The 19,579-nt window shown below is 35.3% G+C and overlaps 1 protein-coding gene across 2 annotated transcripts in view; it reads right to left on the bottom strand.

Moving 5' to 3' along the window:
• Positions 1 to 13,860: 13,860 nt before the first annotated feature.
• The window catches only part of LOC135220619 (putative RNA-binding protein Luc7-like 1), a 73,311-nt gene continuing 67,592 nt past the window's right edge, over positions 13,861 to 19,579 (bottom strand). The window contains exons 7-9 of one of the 2 annotated variants that reach the window (XM_064257930.1): positions 16,766 to 16,960; positions 16,451 to 16,630; positions 13,861 to 15,373 (exon numbers count right to left, since the gene is read on the bottom strand). In XM_064257930.1, coding sequence (XP_064114000.1) covers positions 15,319 to 15,373; positions 16,451 to 16,630; positions 16,766 to 16,960 — 430 coding nt within the window. In that variant the 3' untranslated portion in view covers positions 13,861 to 15,318. The remainder of the gene's footprint in view (positions 15,374 to 16,450; positions 16,631 to 16,765; positions 16,961 to 19,579) is intronic. The other variant, XM_064257931.1, reaches the window with a different exon arrangement.

Below are 19,579 nucleotides of genomic sequence, written 5' to 3'. Positions count from 1 at the left end.
AAGATGTTCCTAAGGACTCCGAGCAATTCCACTTTATGGAGTGATGTTAGATTTCATTACTATTATTTCTCCCAAGTGACCTATTGAAAATGTCATTATTTTAAAGGAAGGTAAATGAAATTTAACATATTCTGTAGTTGACAAATAGCTGTAGTAATTCAGCGATTAACCTTTGCAAGGGTGGTAGTCATGAAAGAAAAACACAGTTTCTGGTGAACAATAGGAACAAAACTAAAAATGTCCATACTTTCAATTCATCATCTTACAGTCATTCTAATTAACGTTATTTTTAAAGAGGCGTATAAATAAATTAATGAGAAGTAATACCAAATTATTTTTTCAGATTCTAGACCGTAGACACCACAGGTAATGTCGTGGCTTCGATCGCCGTCCATAAATACGTCAGTGTACTTTTCTTGAAACCAAACTATCTTTTTTCTTTCTGTGTTTCTTTCCTTTAGCATACTTGGATAAATTTTCAGCTCCTATTTATTGCAAATGGTCAGTCAGTGATGTTAATTATTTCAAAATTTTGGGACGATTAAATACTCTAGTAGCACCTTGCAATTTGTGTAGTCTGTCAAGGTCTCTCAAGTACTCAGTCGGTTAAAAGTACTAGCGTTGTTCAGAGCCATTGTGTAACAGGTCATTCAGCAAATTTACATTTTTCATTACCTGAAGGAGCTATCCCACTCCCATGAAAACACCATGTGAAAGCCAAAGATGCAGCCATGGAAGCTGCCAGCATATTTAATACATAGGTAGTGTATTACATGGACAGTTCCCGGTAACAAGCAGACAAACTTCTGACCCTTTGAACGAGCCTGTTAGTTCCAGAACAGTGCAGCGCCTTCATTTTTTATTGAATAAAACGTGGATATATAATTTTTCAATAAGACCTTTTTGCATTATATATATATATAATATATATATATATATATATATATATATATATATATATATATATATGTGTGTGTGTGTGTGTGTGTGTGTGTGTGTGTAGAAGCCACGAAGGAAAGATACAACGGAGTGCGCCACGAGATCTTTCGACTCGAGGTCTTTAATATACTTTGCATTCCTTAGTTGTTCATGAAATTCGGCATTGGCAGTCTGGGATTCATACGACCTACTACAATTAGTTATCAAATCCACAGTCGTAATACTCAAAAAATGATTTTAAAAAAATTGTTTAAACACTTCATATTTTCAGAGTTCCTGATATCAAATTGAAGCTTGTTTTACAGTCTTGTAACTGCAAAATTTGAAGGCTCTAAAACCAACTTTAGAAGAGCATCGTGGCTCAAGTAACTTGAAACCTTTTGTACCTAGTTTTGTGTTGACTCCATTCGTTTAATGTGCTATGTACTGAAAACCTTCTCTCGGTAGCTTGAGCCATTAAACGTTTCAAACCATTCTCGCGTTGACTGGGTACACTACTCGAACAACGTTGGGGTAATCCAATCCCGAGGTGCAACACCCACCATTAATCTTGGGGCTTTATATATTTTGCATTTCTTGGTTTCATCGGCAATATTTTCAAGATGATGACCAGTAACCCTTACATTATTGATGATCAAGCAACACTGCTGAATCTCGGACTTTGTCAACAATCAGAAATGGATTACTATAGTAATTACATTCACCTGAATATCACCAAGTCTCCTTGAGTTATTACCCCCATCCCCATCCACAAACCATGCAGTCTGACATAAACAAAGTAGGACTTCACTCCACCAATTCCCTGTGGTTCCTGTCGCCTCAATGTTTCATAAGATTATTCTAATTTGTACCTACTACACAGTATTTTCCGTCCCCCATATAGTCTTCCGAATGCTCAATGATGTCATCGGCGGTTCCAATTTAGAGTAAATCATCTTGAAACTACTACTATCCTTCTAAAAAATGGTTATCTGGATGCAATAGTGCTTACAGTGTAATTCCTGTCTCATGAATGATCCGACCTTCATTTGTCGTCCTTGATATTTAGGTAGTAATCTCTACAGTTACAAAAGGGGAATGATGCCAGGGTACATGACATTTAACCCCGCATACAGGCTTGCCGCATTTTCATGAGTTTCCTGATCGGATGATGAGACTGGGGAGCGCCTCAACATGCTGAGACTGAGAGCATGATATAGCAGGCCAGATGGGTTATCCCAGGGTGCACCCCCCTATCCTTCTAATGGTGGTCAAACGGCTCTCCTGGATTACACCGCCCAGGCCCTGGTGGCTATCAAGCATCTTTACCATTATGTTGCCAGGGGGACAAGAATAGTATGCCCGATATTATGTCCTTGGAATGGATGCTGTCATTGTTACATCTTGAAAACTGTGACTCATGTTTCCAAAGGGATGCCATCTGCTTACATGAAAGGGCAGAATACCAGCACTGCATGAGGGAACAGCAGTGGCACGCAACTTCCAGTAAGGACTAAGGAGCACAAGATCTTGACAGCAACGTGCACAACCGCCACCTCCTCTTATCGCCATCCTTTACGTGGAAACTATAATTGAACATGAAGCAGGAGATCATTCATCTTCCAACTACCATCATCAGAGCCTGCTCTCTGCCAGGAGAGCTGTCTCATCAGTCAATCAAGTTATAAGTCCTGAAACTTTGCAAGCAGAGTACAGTACTAGTGTAATGTCAGGGGCAATATGAGAACTATTGACAACTTGTATATAATTTACCCAACGCCATGTGAAAACTCATTCATGAGACAGAAATTCTAGTAAAAGCTCAACAACATCCAGACCCGTTTTTTTAATGAAGTTTTAAAAAAAGGGTCTTTTAGATATTTCCATTATCAAGGTTATCTTAAGCTTACTAGCTGGGCTTCTTGTTTCTTAACTAGTTTGTGCTGAATTAAGTTTATTAATTCCATGTTCCTGGAATTATCATAGAATAGAATATGTGATTTTGGCATAAAGCCAAGCACTGGGACCCATAGAGTCATTCAGCGGTATAGTGATAATGAATAGAAAGGGAAATGTAAATAATGAGTTCAATGGGAATGATATAAATAATGAGTTTGAAATAGATACCCTGATGATCAATGTTTAAAACGGTCAAAATGAAATTAAGAGTTACCATTTATGATAAAAAATACAGATAAAGATTTAAAAAATTAATAATTATATCTAGATAAAATTACTAGACATTTTTATAAAATCCACAAGCCTTTAAAAATCTCATAACAGGGCCAACATCGATGTTGTCTCCTAAAATTTCAGATATAGTTTTACCATCTAAATGGTACATCCGCCTCTCATTTACATACCTGTTGCAGTGAACCAGAATGTGCTCAGCTGTCAAAGGGCTATCACAGTGAACACACACTGGAGCACTACCACATCAAGAAGAAACTGTGTCATTCGGAAGTGACCAATTGTCAACCTTGTTAAAATAACTTCAGTCCTCCTGTCTATTTGATAGGATAATTGCCAAATTCCTACTTGAGGTTTAATTGTTTTTAACTTCTTATTATGAGCAAGAAGGGGAGATGACCATCGCTTCTGCCACTTTCTTAGTATATAGTTACGAATATAGATTTTCATATCAAAATTGGGGACTCTATTTGTATCAATTTCTCTTTGGGAACAGGCACTCTTTGCTTCTCGGTCTGCTTCTTCATTACTTGGGATCCCAACATGACCAGGAATCCAACAAAAACGTACTGTTTTACGCCTACAAGAAATGAGAAACAGCCACGCTTGAGCCTTTTGTACTAAAGGATGGGAAGAATTATAACTATTAAGGCTTTTCAGAGCACTTTTACAGTCTGAGTATATGACACATGACTTCTTATTTGAATGATATGCTATATCTAGGGCTTTTACAATAGCAGATAGTTCAACTGTATATACTGAAACAGCTGGAGAGGTAGCTTTGCAACATTACAAAAATTATCAGTTACCACAGCTAAACCTACTCCCTCGCTTGACTTTGAGCCATCTGTATAAATTTTAAAGTTATTATGAACTTCATCATGTTCTAAAAACAGTGACTTTATTTCTTCATTGGGGGTGTCCTTTTTTACTATATTTTTCTTGCACAGTTCAGCTTTTGGTATGAACCAAGGTGGAATTTTGGAAGGGGCCAATTCATAAACATTCTGAGTCAGTAGAGAATTTTCATTTACAGATGCATTTAGCCGGTTCTGGAATGGAACAGAAGATCTTGGCTTGAATTTGCTAGCATCAAGTTGATTAATAACCTTATTTGATGGATTGCTAGCATTACTTTTTATCCTCATCAAGTATCGGAGGCCTAATTCTTCACGTCGTAAATCAAGTGGAAATTGGTGCGTATCCACATTAAGACTCTCGACGGGGGATGTTGGAAAAGCCCCAGAGCAAATACGTAAACCCATATTTTGGACTACATCAAGTTCGTGGAGTTTACTTTTGCAAGCTGATGAATAAATATGGCATCCGTAATCCAACTTTGATTTACATAATGCATCATATAGTTGTAGCAAAGTTTTCTTAGCTGCACCCCAGTTAAAGCCACAGACCACTTTCAGAAGATTGAGAGATTTCTTTACTTTGCACTTTAAATTTTCAATATGCTTACTGCTTAGACCATGTGAGTTTGGAATAAAAAATAATTCCTAAGAACTTAACATCATCTGCATATGGTAGAACAGACCCATCAAGTTTCAAATTTGGTACAACAACTTGACGTCTTGTAGAGAACCTAAAACCATTTTGTCTTGCCCATCGAGAGATAGAGTCGATGGATTTTTGTAAATACTTGCAAGCCGATTCAGTATCATATGCAATGCAATAAATAGCTAGATCATCAACAAAAAGTGAGGCCCGTACAGGATTTGAAATTTCATTGATGACGCTGTCAGTGGCAACAGCAAAACAAGTTACACTCAGCACACTCCACTGTGGGGCACCTACCTCTAGTTTGAATGGGGAAGTTCCCATTCTTACTCTTACAAACCGGTCTGTTAAAAAGGAGTTAATGAACCTAATCATATTTCCTTGTATGCCTAATTTATGCAGCTGCTTAACAATTCCGTGACGCCATGTTGTATCATACGCTTTTTCTAAGTCAAAGAATACACCAATTATCTGACTGGTTTACAAAGCCCTGTTGAATTTGATTAGAAAGTCTAAGCAGAGGGTCAAGGGTAGATCTGTTCTTGCAAAAGCCAAACTGGAGTGGAAAAAGTAGTTTGTGTGTTTCTAAGTGCCAGACTAAACGAGAGTTGATCATTTCCCATCAGCTTGCATACACAGCTAGTAAGAGCTATGGGCCTGTAACTTGTTGTCTGATAAGGGCTTTTATTTGGTTTTTGAATTGGAATTACTATTGCAATTTTCCATCCTCTTGGTAAGATTCCAGTATCCCAAATTTTATTAATAATCTTCAAGAGGTATGATTTTGCTTCCTCGGGTAACTGTCGAAGCATTACATACAGGATAGTATCCTCACCAGGAGAAGTATCATCCATTGAAGAAATGGCATCTTGTAGCTCATGCAGAGAATTTAGCATTATAACCTTCAAGATTACCACCAGATAAATCTAAAGGACCCTGGGTTTTCCTAATCCTCTGGAAGTCAGTTGAATAATTACTTGCACTTGAAATGTGGGAAAAGTGCTGACCTACGTATTCAGCTACATCTTTGGGACTTGTTATCAGTGAATCTCCAACCTTTAAAGAGTGTGTTTTAGGAGGAGAAAATTTCCCTGCAAGCTTTCTTAATTTCTTCCAAACTACTCTGGATGGAGTTTTTGAATTAATTCCATTTATGTAGTATATCCACGTATTTCTTTTTGCACTACGAAAATATCGACGCTGTTTGACCATAGCTCGTTGATATATTATCTTAGCAGTAGATGTGCCACTTGACTTATATTTTCTATAGCATCTTCTTGTAATTTTTCTGAGAACAGCACATTTCTTATCCCACCAAGGGACAGCAGGTCTTCGTAGTTTTCCACTTGTTCTTGGTATAGCAGCCTCTGCACTTGTTAATACTGTATTTGAAAAATAGTCGTATGCTTCTAAGTGGCATTTAAAAGATTCATAAGACTTGTCTAATCTTATACCCGTCTTATATTTTACCCAGTCTGCTTCCATTACCCTCCATTTTGGTGGTGCTTCTGTAAGAAAATTTCTGACCAACTTCAAATAGATAGGAAAGTGATCACTACCATGCAGATATTCGTCAACAGACCAGTTAAAATCCAAAGTTATGTCTGATGAACATATACTCAAATCAATAGCTGAATACGAATTAAAATGTATGTTATGGTAAGTCATCGTACCATCATTAAGAACCACAATATTATTAATAACTTCCTCTATCAATTTTCCCCCATTATCTATAGTCACCTCCCCACAGTGGATTGTGTGCACTAAAATTTCCTAGAAGCATGAATGGTGCCGGTAATTGATTTAACAATGACTGAATGTCAGCCACTGAGAAAGCAGATCTAGAAGGAAGGTAAATGAAACAGACAGTAATTTGCTGGTCTAAAATTATGTTTAGTGTAAGTGCCTGTAAATTTGTAGTAAGGGGTACTTGAGAGTATTCCAAAGATTTATTCACAATAATAGCAGCTCCCGACGTGCACGGTCACCGGCAGGAGGGACCGAGGAGAAAATCTCATAGTTAACCCCAGGATTAAAAAACTCTGGACCTAATTTGGTTTCTTGCAGACATGCTATACCAGGATTTCTCTCTCTCAACAAGAATTTTAGCTCTTCTGCACGTGTACGCAGTCCTTTACAATTCCATTGCAGGATATCAAAAGATGCCATTATGAAGAGAGATTTTTAGTTGGCTGACCAAATGAAAAATATGAAGCTCTTGAAAGAGAGGGCTTACCTGATGGTGATTTGGTCATGCTATTCTTTCTTGGTGGTCTATTCAGCCTCTCAGAGGAGGAAGACTTTTCTGATGGCATAATTTTACATTTGCCTTTCCTTACTTGGGCAGGTGACAAAGATGTGGAATGGGTACGGGATCTTTTATTACCTGTATTTCACATTCCATATTTGCATGGTGTACCTCTGCCACATGAGGTACTAAGGTCTGCAATCTTTCTTGTGGAAGGTTCCCTAAATCTGGGAGTGAGATTGCCTGGGATGCCTCTAGAGATGAGGTTAGGGAGGCTTCTGAAGAAGCCTGAAAGACCCCTAAAGAGGGGGTTTGAGAAGCTCCCACAGAGGAAGCCTCTGGAGCTTGAACAATTTCAAGCTCTGAAAAAAGAAGTTGTTTTGTTCGAGGGATGGTGCTCCTTTCCTTAGGCTGAGGAGCTAGATTGCTCATAGAAGGACGAGATTCTTTCTTTAGTGGTGGTTGTTTGCTGAGAGAACTAGAATTTTTATATTTCTATTTCACCACATCACTATATTTAGTTGTCCTAGCTAAGAGTTTCTTTGCATAGCCTACATTTATGTGCTCTGCATGGGATTTAAGCAAAGCTTCCTGTCAGTCCTTATACGATTCACAATTTCTATCTCTGGGACTATGTTCCTTCTTGCAGTTAATACAATTTAACTGTCTTGAACACTTGCCATGCTCTGGGAGACAGCATGTGCCACAGAGCTTAGGTCTTATACATACCGGATATGGGTAACCATAACCAAAGCAGTTGAAACATTGGAGTGGTCGGGATTTAAAGGGACGTATATTAATTATTTCCTTTTCCACTTCAATGGAATTTGGCAAGTCTTCATCACAAAATGTAAAAATAATCATAGACAACCTAGGTACTTTAAAAACTTCCCAAACATTGGGAGGTCACATATCGAGGATTTCCTCCTCTGAAAATTCATATAAGTCCTGGTGGAAGATGACACCTTTAGCATAGCTAAAATTGTAGCGAGGCTTTACTTCTTTGATAATGCCTTCTGGGGTAATCCTCCAGTTGGATATTATGGCTGCCTGTTCCACTGATTCTGCATGCACCAAAAAGCTGTTTTGACCAAAGCGTGTAATTTTGGAATTAATAATGCCTCCTATTTGACACTGCAAGTATCTCCTGAACAGTATTATGTTAACCCGCTTTTCTTTAACTGATGCTACCAGCCATTTTGCGGGCTTGGGGTTTTTTTCTACCGATGTTTTATTGTTTTGTTATCTGTGTTTTTGGGGTAATATACCTTTAGGTTAGAAGGGGGCCTTTTTATTAAAGCACATGAGATATCCTTCCTAGATTCCCTATAGTATTCAGAGTAGGCAACCCAAGCCTCTTTATAATCTGAAAAAACATTATCCAAACCTGCCAGGAGTCTAGTGTCTGCCAATTTAATTCCTATTTTCTTAATAGCTCCATATTTGCAAAATTCCTTTTATTATTTCAAACCTCATATCTAATGGAAGAGACTCAATGAATAAAGTAGATTTATCTTCCCCAGTCTCAATACTTGGGAAAATATATGGTTCCCGAGTTACCACCAATTTTTCTGTATTTTCAGCAGATGCCTCATGTCTCAAAAGTCGATCCAAGTTCACCAATATTTGGGGGATTTTCAGTTTCCAAGATTGGTGCAGAGGTCTTCATCTGTGCCAAAACAGTATCATCAGAGGGCCCAGGGGTACTCGAATCTTTATTCCTACAACTCATAAAGATCGAACAGAAAAAAAAAAAAAAAAAAAAAAAAAAAAAAAAAAACCTGAAAACCTTAAAAAGATATCATCAGCCTTTCATGGAGTTTATTCCTCCACTAATGGCACAAGTGAGAAACTGACTCCCAAATGTCCACGTCCCTACCCTACCCCACAGGGGATGGCACAACATTATTAGAGTGGCCCCAAGTGTAAGCCAGACCCGCTTAATAGGACTAAGAGTATTACAAGAAAACAATTATCCCCACCCTAATCACATTATGGGCAAACTGGATAGAATGCTGAGAGTCCTAAACCCAGAACCAGACCGCCCTGGAATCCATGGTCTAGTCCTACAGGTCCAAACATTATCGGGCAGTTGATGGTCCCACTATTTAGCTGCGGATATAAACCCATTCCCAGCTATGATATCTTTCCCCATTTGTCAGGTCCAACAAATTTTACAAAAAGTGGAAAGTTCCACAAAATTTATTCCAAATATACATATATAACAATATAGGACTCTGGCTTGAATCCGGGAACTAATTCCTGGGGTTCAAGAGCCCCCTCACCACATCAAGGTGGTCCCATATCGAGGGGGCTGGAATTATTGTTATTCCAACTGCCGTTATTGTATTGCTTTGTATTACCATAAGTGAACCAAAGAGCATTTTTGTGTATGCCTTATTAAGGCTTCTGGATATATATCTCATGTCACAAGCTGTGCTAAATGGATCTGTGTAGCACTGTTTAGAAGTAACGTAAGGAAATCCCTTAGATAATTATGAGTACTTTGCATGTACTGTTTCTTTGCGTAATGATATAACACGACTTGTGACTAGTCTTCTTGTGTGCAGGACTGTAACATGCATTCCTCCATTTTTCATTTCCTAACAACAACTGCAGTTGCAGTGATTGATAATAGACTTCTTGTTCTCGTTAGCCATTCCACAGCAGTGTTAAATGTAAATGTACCGTCTCGATGTGTCTGTGTGCTGTAGTGATTCACTCCTAATCATGTTCTCTTGAATTAAGTTCTATAAATTATCTCATGGACACACTTTTATTGTTGGAATTGGAATAAAAAGTTTAGGCCCAAGGCCAGTTGCTGAGACCTATGAGGTTCTTCAGTGGTGGAAAGGAAATTGAGAGTAAGGAGTTTTTAAGTGCAACAGGAGGAAACTTTGCAGTGCACTATGAAACAATTGTTAGGTAGGGACAGAAAGGTGGAAGATACAGATAATGAACTAGTAGTTACAGAAATAAGAATGAAAGGGGACTCCAGCTAGGGGGCAGGAGGACACTGCAAATTACCAGAAGTAATGGCTACAGTGCACCAAGCAAGATGCACTGATAGCACTACCCATATAAAAGTATTCTGTCTGGAAGCAATGTTCAGTCAGTGTCTGGGTAATATTGTCAAACATTTATTATTGTAATATTTTACATTAGAAAATAACTGGATATGTTACTTGGGCCCTTATTGACTTCAACCTCCCATAGCTGTTTTACTTTCTGTTCAATGAAGTCCTCATATACTTGCACTATAGCTCTTTCTTGTTTTGCTCCCTATTCTTCCTGTTTTGCTATAGTCTACTCGTGTTTTATAACTACATTAACTATTTTTCTTTGCTTTCCTCTATCTTTTACTATTTATTTAATAATTTGAATGAGTAACCAAGGCTCCCTGGTTTGTTATTAACCCTCTTACGCCGAAGCAGTAAATAAAAAATTGTCTCCCGTGTGCCGGAGGTGTTTCAGAGTGAGCGCGGAAGCGGAAAAAATATTTTTTTCAAAAAATCACAGCGCGCTTAGTTTTCAAGATTAAGAGATCATTTCATTTTTGGCTCCTTTTTTTGCCATTGGCTGAAGTTTAGTATGCAACCATCAGAAATGAAAAAAATTATCATTATCATATATAAATAATGCGATATATGATAGCGCAAAAACGAAATTTCATATATAATTGTATTCAAATAGCGCTGTGCGCAAAACGGTTAAAGGTAACAAGTTACTTTTATTTCGTTGTAATTTACACTAAATTGTGATCATTTTGGTATATAACACATTGTAAAACGATAAAAGCAACACAGAGAAAATGTAACGCGCGGACGTAAACAAATATTTTTTTCAAAAATCACCATAAATCTAAATATTGTCCTAGAGACTTCCAATTTCTTTAAAAATGAAGACAAATGATTGAATATTACTATACTGTAAGAGTATTAGCTTACAATTGCAGTTTTCGACCATATCTGACGAGTTAAGTTGACCGAATGTCGAATTTTTTATATATATAATTTTTATATGCAATTATTTCGGAAATAAGAAAAGCTACAACCTTCAAATATTTTTCGTTTTATTCTACATGAAATTGCGCACATTTTCATATATAAAACTCTATGAAATGCCTAATATGAAACGGGGCAAATATTAGGAGAAGGGGACGTACGCATTTCGGAGATTTGTGGCGGAGAATCCGCGCGCAGAGGGAAGGAAAGATTTTTTTTAAAATTCACCATAAATCTAAATATTTTGCTAGAGACTTCGAATTTGTTTCAAGATGAAGATAAATGACTGAATATTACTAGACTGTAAGAGTTTTAGCTTACAATTGCGTTTTTCGACCATTTCGGTAGAGTCAAAGTTGACCAAATGTGGTTTTTTTTTCTATTTATCGTGATTTATATGCAAATATTTCAAAACTTATAAAAGCAACAACCTTCAATTATTTTTTGTTGTATTCTACATGAAATTGCACACATTTTCATATATAAAACTTTATGTAACGGCTAATTTAAAATGGTGCAAACATTACCACAATCGCACGTATGATTTTTTTCGGAATAGTTACCGCGCGGACGTAAAGAAAATGTTATTTTTTTCATAAATTCACCATAAATCGAAATATTGTGCTAGAGACTTCCAATTTGTTGCAAAATGAAGGTAAATGCTTGATTATTACTAGAATATAAGCGTTTTAGCTTACAATTGCGTTTTTCGACCATTTCGGTAGAGTCAAATTTGACCGAAGGTTGAAATTTTGGCAATTATCATTTTTTATATGAAAATATCTCAAAACTGATAAAAGCTACAACCATGGGTTGTTTTTAGTTGTATTGTGCATGAAATTGCACACATTTTCATATATAAAACTATATAACGGCTAATTTTAAAATGGTGCAAACATTACCACAATCGCATGTATGATTTTTTTCGGAAGGGTTACCGCGCGGACGTAAGGAAAAGGTTTTTTCATAATTTCACCATAAATCGAAATATTGTGCTAGAGACTTCCAATTAGTTGCAAAATTAAGGTAAATGATTGAATATTACTAAAATATGAGTTTTAGCTTAAAATTGCGTTTTTCGACCATTTCGGTAGAGTCAAAGTTGACCGAAGGTTGAAATTTTAAATTTTGGCAATTATCGTTATTTATATGAAAATATCTCAAAACTGATAAAAGCTACAATCATGAGTATTTTATTGTTGTATTATACATAAAAATGCGCACATTTTCATATATAATACTTCATGTAACTGCTAATTTACAATGGTACAAAAATTATGTCAAAGTGACGAAATAATTTCAGAGATGTGTCACAGATACTTTTTAGTGCGGCAAAGAAAGAAATTCGTTGTGCTTTGCGCGCTCCCTGCTTAACGATTGTAAAAAACAACACCTTGATCCGTGAATTCCCAGCATCCCCCAAGGCGCGTGATTCAAAAGTTTTAGGCTGGTAGGCTATAAGTATTTTTCCGCGAAATCTTTTAAAAAAAACTTTTAAAGTAGACGTAAAATACGTCCATCGCACACGGGGAGACAAAAACTGTCGACGTAAAATACGCCCAGTCCGCGTAAGAGGGTTAACATAACTTCTATTTTTTTTTTTTTTTTTTTTTTTAGTTTTAAATTTTTCCATGTTGAGTAGTCCTTCCATGTATTTATAATTACACTTGAAATTAGGATTACTTGCATCATACAGACACCTACCTATTTATGAATAGTCAACACCCAAAACATTCATGGATACAAATGGGATCGCAAGTTAAAATTGTGCTCAAGTGTGCTCAGTAAGTGCAAAATTTTTTTGTTTAGGTGACTATTCTGTGTTTTAGGATGAAAAAATGTACAGTACTGTATTGATTTTCTATCATATTGTTTCTAAATAGGCACGAATAGTAACAAATTTCCAAACTTTTCAACATACATACCGCTGTTGTTAAGTAACTTATTTGCAAACAAATTATTCTATTGTTAAGACCGAAGGTTTATTCGTATATGAACAACAGTGGTGTCTGTACGTAATTTTGAAATCATTGATAACCGTTTGTCTAACTTAACCTATAAATTTATTAATATCGTGTTCATTTTTACTGTCTCTACTAATTCTATGCCTCTTATGTTAAATGGAGTTTTCTGGTGCCAAACTTGTTTCCTGAAGTACGGGGAACATAAAGGTAAATGAACCAAACCTTAACAAAAAGGCATCATGTTATCTATTCACCACTTGTCTTTTTATAATGGCAACCTGTCATTAGTGTTTTAAATCAACTTTTAGTTCAAATTATCGCTCAAGTTAAGTCTGAAATTAGATACACTTTTAAAACTGTCAGTAAAACATGGTTATCATTTTTACCAAAGTTAACATCTAATAGTGGAGTAACATATTTTATTCAAGTATACTCCACAAACTTATTGCATCAAGTTGCAAAAGGTCAAGAAGCACAACCGATCATTTCAATATGGACAAAACAATTTCTTAGTACAACTGGAGAGTTTCTCTCATTTCTTTTGCTGTGCCATTCCTTATTAACATTTAACTAAATTTTCTCTTTTCCTGATTCTCAAAGGAAAAGTTTCATGTTAGAGCTTAAAATGTTGACTGATACACTTGCATACATGTTATGCGTAGAAAATGATGATCGCTACACTTTCCATAAACGTCATGCATGGAAAATGAGGATCGCTACACTTTACACGCATGTCATGTATTGAAAATGAAGATTGCTACACTTCACATATACGTCATGCATGGAAAATGATAATTGCTACACTTTATGATCACTACACTTCAAATACATGGAAAAAGATGATTGATACACTTGACATACATGTCATGTATGGGTGCATCAATTGGGAAGAAATGTATTTCTTCTAATCAACAGCAAATTTAAACATGGTGGAAACTTGCACAGATTATAATAAGAAATCTAACTTTCCACATACTATTATGAAACTGCAACAATGTACAAATACATAGGTAACCACAAAAGGTAGTAATGAGTAAATAATTTATTTTATTAAAAATTAAATGAACACTCATTTACAGATGATCACTTAAGTAAAAATCTCAAGTCATCTACTAGCAACAGACAATATTGACAAGATGGCAAAATATTTATTCAATACAGGTACGTACTTAAATAAAACCAAAAAACAAAAAATAAAAGTTTCTGGCCTATTATGTTACTAAAAAATACTGCTTTAAAAGTACTTCAAACCAGAAATAAACATGGTCATCCACCACAATCTAACCATGAGCTCTCTTATTTCGGGTTCTGGCATTTAATGTTTGTTCAGAGAGACTGCACTGGATAGTCATTTCAAATCCTTATAAATATTACCAAGGATGATACAGTACCAAAGAGCATACATTATTATATTACCATGTGAGCACAACTTAAACAAGGCTATTCAAAAGCAGTGACACGGCCACAAACTCACGGAAACTTGGAATTCTATCCATTGTTGTTAAATGGTCTTATCAATCAACTTAAAAACCCTATTTGTATATAACAGAAAATCCTACTGATGTGATGAAACAAAGGTGTTACTTTTCAGTAAAAAAAAAATACTTCCCTGTTACTTTGCTTTGCTATTCCCTACAAATGTAAAGTGAAATCGTACCTCTACTCTTCTTGCATCTGGCATATTTCTTCCTAGATATGTTTAAGCATTGGATATGCATCACAAATCAATCCAATTTTCACAAAAATAAACAAGTATTCAATATAACAAGGCCAACTTATTAAATCAGGGTGCTAACATAGTCACAGATATAGTGACTGCAGGTGTTGCATACGATTGTTTATGTAAACTATACTTTAATGTGTAACATATAACAAATAACAAGCAATGTTGACTGGAAGACTACCCAAAATTATTATACACTTGAATATTACAAAAAATATTTTTTGAGACCTTATTAACAAGGAAAAGACCTGAATAACTAAAAGCCCACAAAATACAAACAATAAAACTGCAGAAGCAAGCACAAAATTCAACATTAATACCCTATTCCATAGTCACGATTTCACAATTTCTATTTATTTTGAGTAAATGCAAGACCGTAAACATTGCTGCTTCTGAAACATTTTCAGTAGTCCTAATTATTACAACAATGGCAAACATTTACACTTTATACTGGATTATTTGACTTCTGCATGTATGTAGTTTTGTTATATTTTTTATGCTTACTTTGCATGTCAAAATTAAAACCTTATTGGGTACCAATAGTATCACAAAATTACTCTACCTAGCCTCCCAAAGGGTGGAACACATCTCTTTTACTCCTATAATTTTACAAGCTAGCAAATTCCTTTTCACCAGTTCGTATCTAGTCTCCAGAAGACATACCACAACTTTCATAACGACTAAGACAGGTATCTGAAGTAAACTGCTAACAGGTCATAAAAATAAATTACAACGTGACCCTCTTAAAACAAAAGGTCATTGGATTCACTCCACACCATCATGGTCATCTCTGATTTCTCCCTGTTCAAGACTTTCATCTCTGCAATAAAAGACAATAAAATAAAAACTATTCGAATAGTTCATAAGGTTTACTTCTCATTAAAACAAAATATAAAAAGAAACTATGAAAAGAATAAATAATCATCTATCAGTCTTTCTGATAGATAAGCAGTGCACAAGAATGGATCTAAATTCAATGCCAGTAGGGTCACGGCATACACTGCAGCTAAGCGATGCAAATGCTTTAATAAGACATTCATATTTAATCTTCGAGAATTTTCGCTAAATCTTACTTATTGCCACTACATCCTAAATTTTCATGCTGGTTCCATAAAGTACACAGTACAACTATAATTTTACCACCATGTGTTTCAGGAGCACAAGATATGGAATAAAGTAACAGTTTTAAAATGACAAAGTGTTTGTTGAAGGGGCAGGGAATTAAGAGTCAATAAATTACCTCTTTCTAAAATCTTAACACCAAAAGAGATTATATATTTACAAGATACATTACCTAACAATGCTGGACACTTAGTATGAAAAAAAAAAAAGTAAAAATTATTGAGCTAACAGTTACAAAATTAATATGGAAAGGCAATATTCAACTGTGCCACGTTTTCTTTCCACACCGAAGTTTACTGTACACCAAAAATATCACTAACAAAAACCTTCAACCAATCATTAAGGTAAACAATTGATATATGCAACTTTCACAGTAGTTCTCTGAATCATGTCCATTATTCACTCCACATGTTTTCCAACACCTGCCTTCTTGACTTTTCTCATTCTACAAATCTCTGCTGTCAAGTCATTTTCAAAACCGATACATTTTACTCATCCCCCTTGCCTACTCACATGCTTTCCTATTCAGTATATATGTACTGTATATGTGTGTGTGCATTATTTACACTGGAACACTGGTTATATATATATATATTTTTTCCATAAGAACTTATACAGTAATTTACCAAAATGGAATTCACTTTGAAAATGTTACTGCACATGGCATTCAAGAAAACAATTCACTTTTTAAAACCTTGCTGCATAGTTTACCAAAAAAAAAGTCACCAGAACTTAAAAAAGAAACAAAAAAGGAAAATAAATTTTTTTTTTTTACCTCCTATCTTGAACTTCACCCTCTTCAGGTAAATCTGGCAGAACCTTTTTTTCCTCAATATCACGAACAATCTTGTCCCTTGAACTTCTGTCTTTTGATTGAGATCGATCGCGTGACTTTGTATGGCGTTCTCTTGACCTTGTTCGCCTTGACCTTGACCTCCTTGTACTTTCTCGGCTCCTTCCATCAAATAAACAAGACATGTACTACTGCGGATATTTTATTTTCTTTTGAAGGCATAGCTCAATCATTCCTATATAAACAAGGCCAATCTACGTGTATCTTTGCACAGCAGTTAATATTTTTCTACCTTACCTACGATCTCGTGACCTAGAACGAGAATGGGACCTGTAATGTCTATCCCTTGACCTTGATCGTCGACGACGCCTATCTCGTGATCGTGACCTTGATCTTGACCTACGTCTTCTCTTCTCTCTATCACTGTCTCTGTATCTATCCCTACGATCTCTTTCATTATCACGGTATCTCTCTCGTTCCCTCTCGTTCTCTCTGAAAATGAAAAAGTTGACAATACTATACAATTACTAGAGTGAGTATGACATTCTATAATAAAGTTTTATATATACTTACCAAGTAATTACATAGCTAATCGCTACTAACAGCAATAGTTATAACAACTTGGCCAACCACCTCATTATGTTTCGTGCCAATGTTCATCACATGAGAGGAGGGTGGGCTCTAAATGTAATTATACTTGGTATTTATATATAACACAAACTTTATTTTATTATAAAAATGTAATTTTTACATAAGTGACTTACCAAGTAATTAAAAAGCTAATTCCATATTGAAGGAGGTGGGATATGAACATATTCTACTTCAAACTATTAAGTGATGTAATGAATTTGAAATAGAAAAATTGCTAGCATTGAGAACAATGCTTGTCGTTTCCTATTAGTTACAAGAGCAACTGCAGGTGGATACTGTCTGTGATTGGTGCTCATCTTAACTTATAGTGGTGGCTCTATAGCCCAGGGTCGCCTCTTACTTAACCCTTAAACGCCAAGCTGGTATTTCCGAAACTGTCTCCCGTATACCGGCGGCGTTCACTAGTGAGCGCCGAAGCAGAAAAAGATTTTTTATAAAAATCACAGCACGCTTAATTTTCAAGATTAAGAGTTCATTTTTGGCTCCTTTTTTTGTCATTACCTAACATTTAGTATGCAACCGTCAGAAATGAAAAAAAATATCATTATCATATATATATATATATAGTGGAATATATGACAGCGCAAAAAATTTTTTTTTGTATATAATTGTATACAAATCGCGCGGTGAGCAAAACGGTTAAAGCTAATGAGTTAATTATTTTTTGTTGTATTGTACACTAAATTACGATGATTTTGGTATATAACAAATTGTAAAACGATCAAAGCAACACAGAGAAAATATTATCACAATATGATGCACGAATTCGTAATGCGCGGACGTAAAAAATAGCTGTTTTAAAAAATTCAACAAAATCTAAATATTGTGCTAGAGACTTCTCATTTGTTGCAAAATGAAGGTAATTGATTGAATATTACTACACTGTAAGTGTTGTAGCTTACAATTGCAGTTTTCGACCATTTCAGTCGAGTTAAAAGTTGATCGAAGGTCGAATTTTTCCTATTTATCGTTATTTATATGAAAATATTTCAAAACTGATGAGAGCTACAACCATGGGTTGCTTTTCGTTGTATTCTTAATGAAATTGCGCATATTTGCATATATAATAAAACTTTATGTAACGACTATTTTAAAATGGTGCAAACATTACGACAATCGGACGAAAATATTTATGATTTTTTCGGAAGAGTTACCGCGCTGTCGTAGGAAAAAGTTTTTTTCATAAATTCACCATAAATCAAAATATTGTGCAAGAGACTTCCAATTTGTTGCAAAATAAAGGTAAATGATTGAATATTACTAGAATGTAATAGTTTTAGCTTACAATTGCGTTTTTTTACCATCTCGGTTGAGTCTAAGTTGACCGAAGGTTAAAATTTTGGCACTTATCGTTATTTATATAAAAATATTTCAAACTGATAAAAGCTACAACGATGGGTTGTTTTTTTTTGTATTCTACATGAAATTGTGCTAATTCAAAATGGTGCAAACATTACGACAATTGGACAAAAAAAATTTCAGATTTTTTCGGAAGAGTTACCGCGTGGACGTAAGGAAAAAAATTTTTCCCCCCTCCCCCCCATAAATTCACCATAAATTGGAATATCGTGCTAGAGACTTCCTATTGGTTGCAAAATAAAGGTAAATGATTGAATATTACCAAAATGTAAGAGATTGAGCTTACAATTGCGTTTTTCAACCATTTCGGTAGAGTCAAAGTTGACCGAAGGGTGATGTTTTGGCACTTATCGTTATTTATATGAAATCATTTCAAAACTGATAAAGCTACAACCATGGGTTGTTTTTCGTTGTATATATTGTACATGAAATTGCACACATTTTCATATATAAAACTTTATTTAACGGCTAATATAAAACTGTGCAAACATTACGACAATCGTACAAAGTAATTTATGATTTTTTCGGCAGTTACTGCGCAGACGTAGGAAAAAGTATTTTTTTAAAAATTCACCATAAATCGAAATATTGTGCTAGAGACTTCCAATTTGTTGCAAAATGAAGGTAAATGATGGAGTATTACTAGAATGTAAGAGTTTTAGCTTACAATTGCGGTTTTCGATTATTTTGGTCAAGTCAAAGTTGACCGAAGATTGAAATTTTGGCATTTATCGTTATTTGTATGAAAATATTTCAAAACTGATAAAAGCTACAATGATGGGTTGTTTTTGGTTGTATTCTACATGACATTGCACACATTTCCATATATAAAACTTTATGTAACGGCTAATTCAAAATGGTGCAAACATTACGATAATCAGACGAAAAAATTTCTGATTTTTTCTGAAGAGTTACCGCGCGGACGTAAGGAAAAAGTTTTTTTCATAAATTCACCATAAATGGAAATATTGTGCTAGAGACTTCCAATTTGTTGTAAAATGAGGGTAAATGATTGAATTAGAATATAAGAGTTTTAGCTTACAATTACGTTTTGCGACCATTTTGGTAGAGTCAAAGTTGAACGAAGGTTGAAATTTTGGC

The sequence above is a fragment of the Macrobrachium nipponense genome, chromosome 2 (assembly GCF_015104395.2).
Source record: "Macrobrachium nipponense isolate FS-2020 chromosome 2, ASM1510439v2, whole genome shotgun sequence".
Taxonomy (NCBI): domain Eukaryota; kingdom Metazoa; phylum Arthropoda; class Malacostraca; order Decapoda; family Palaemonidae; genus Macrobrachium; species Macrobrachium nipponense.
This window is presented reverse-complemented; position numbering and strand designations above follow the sequence as displayed.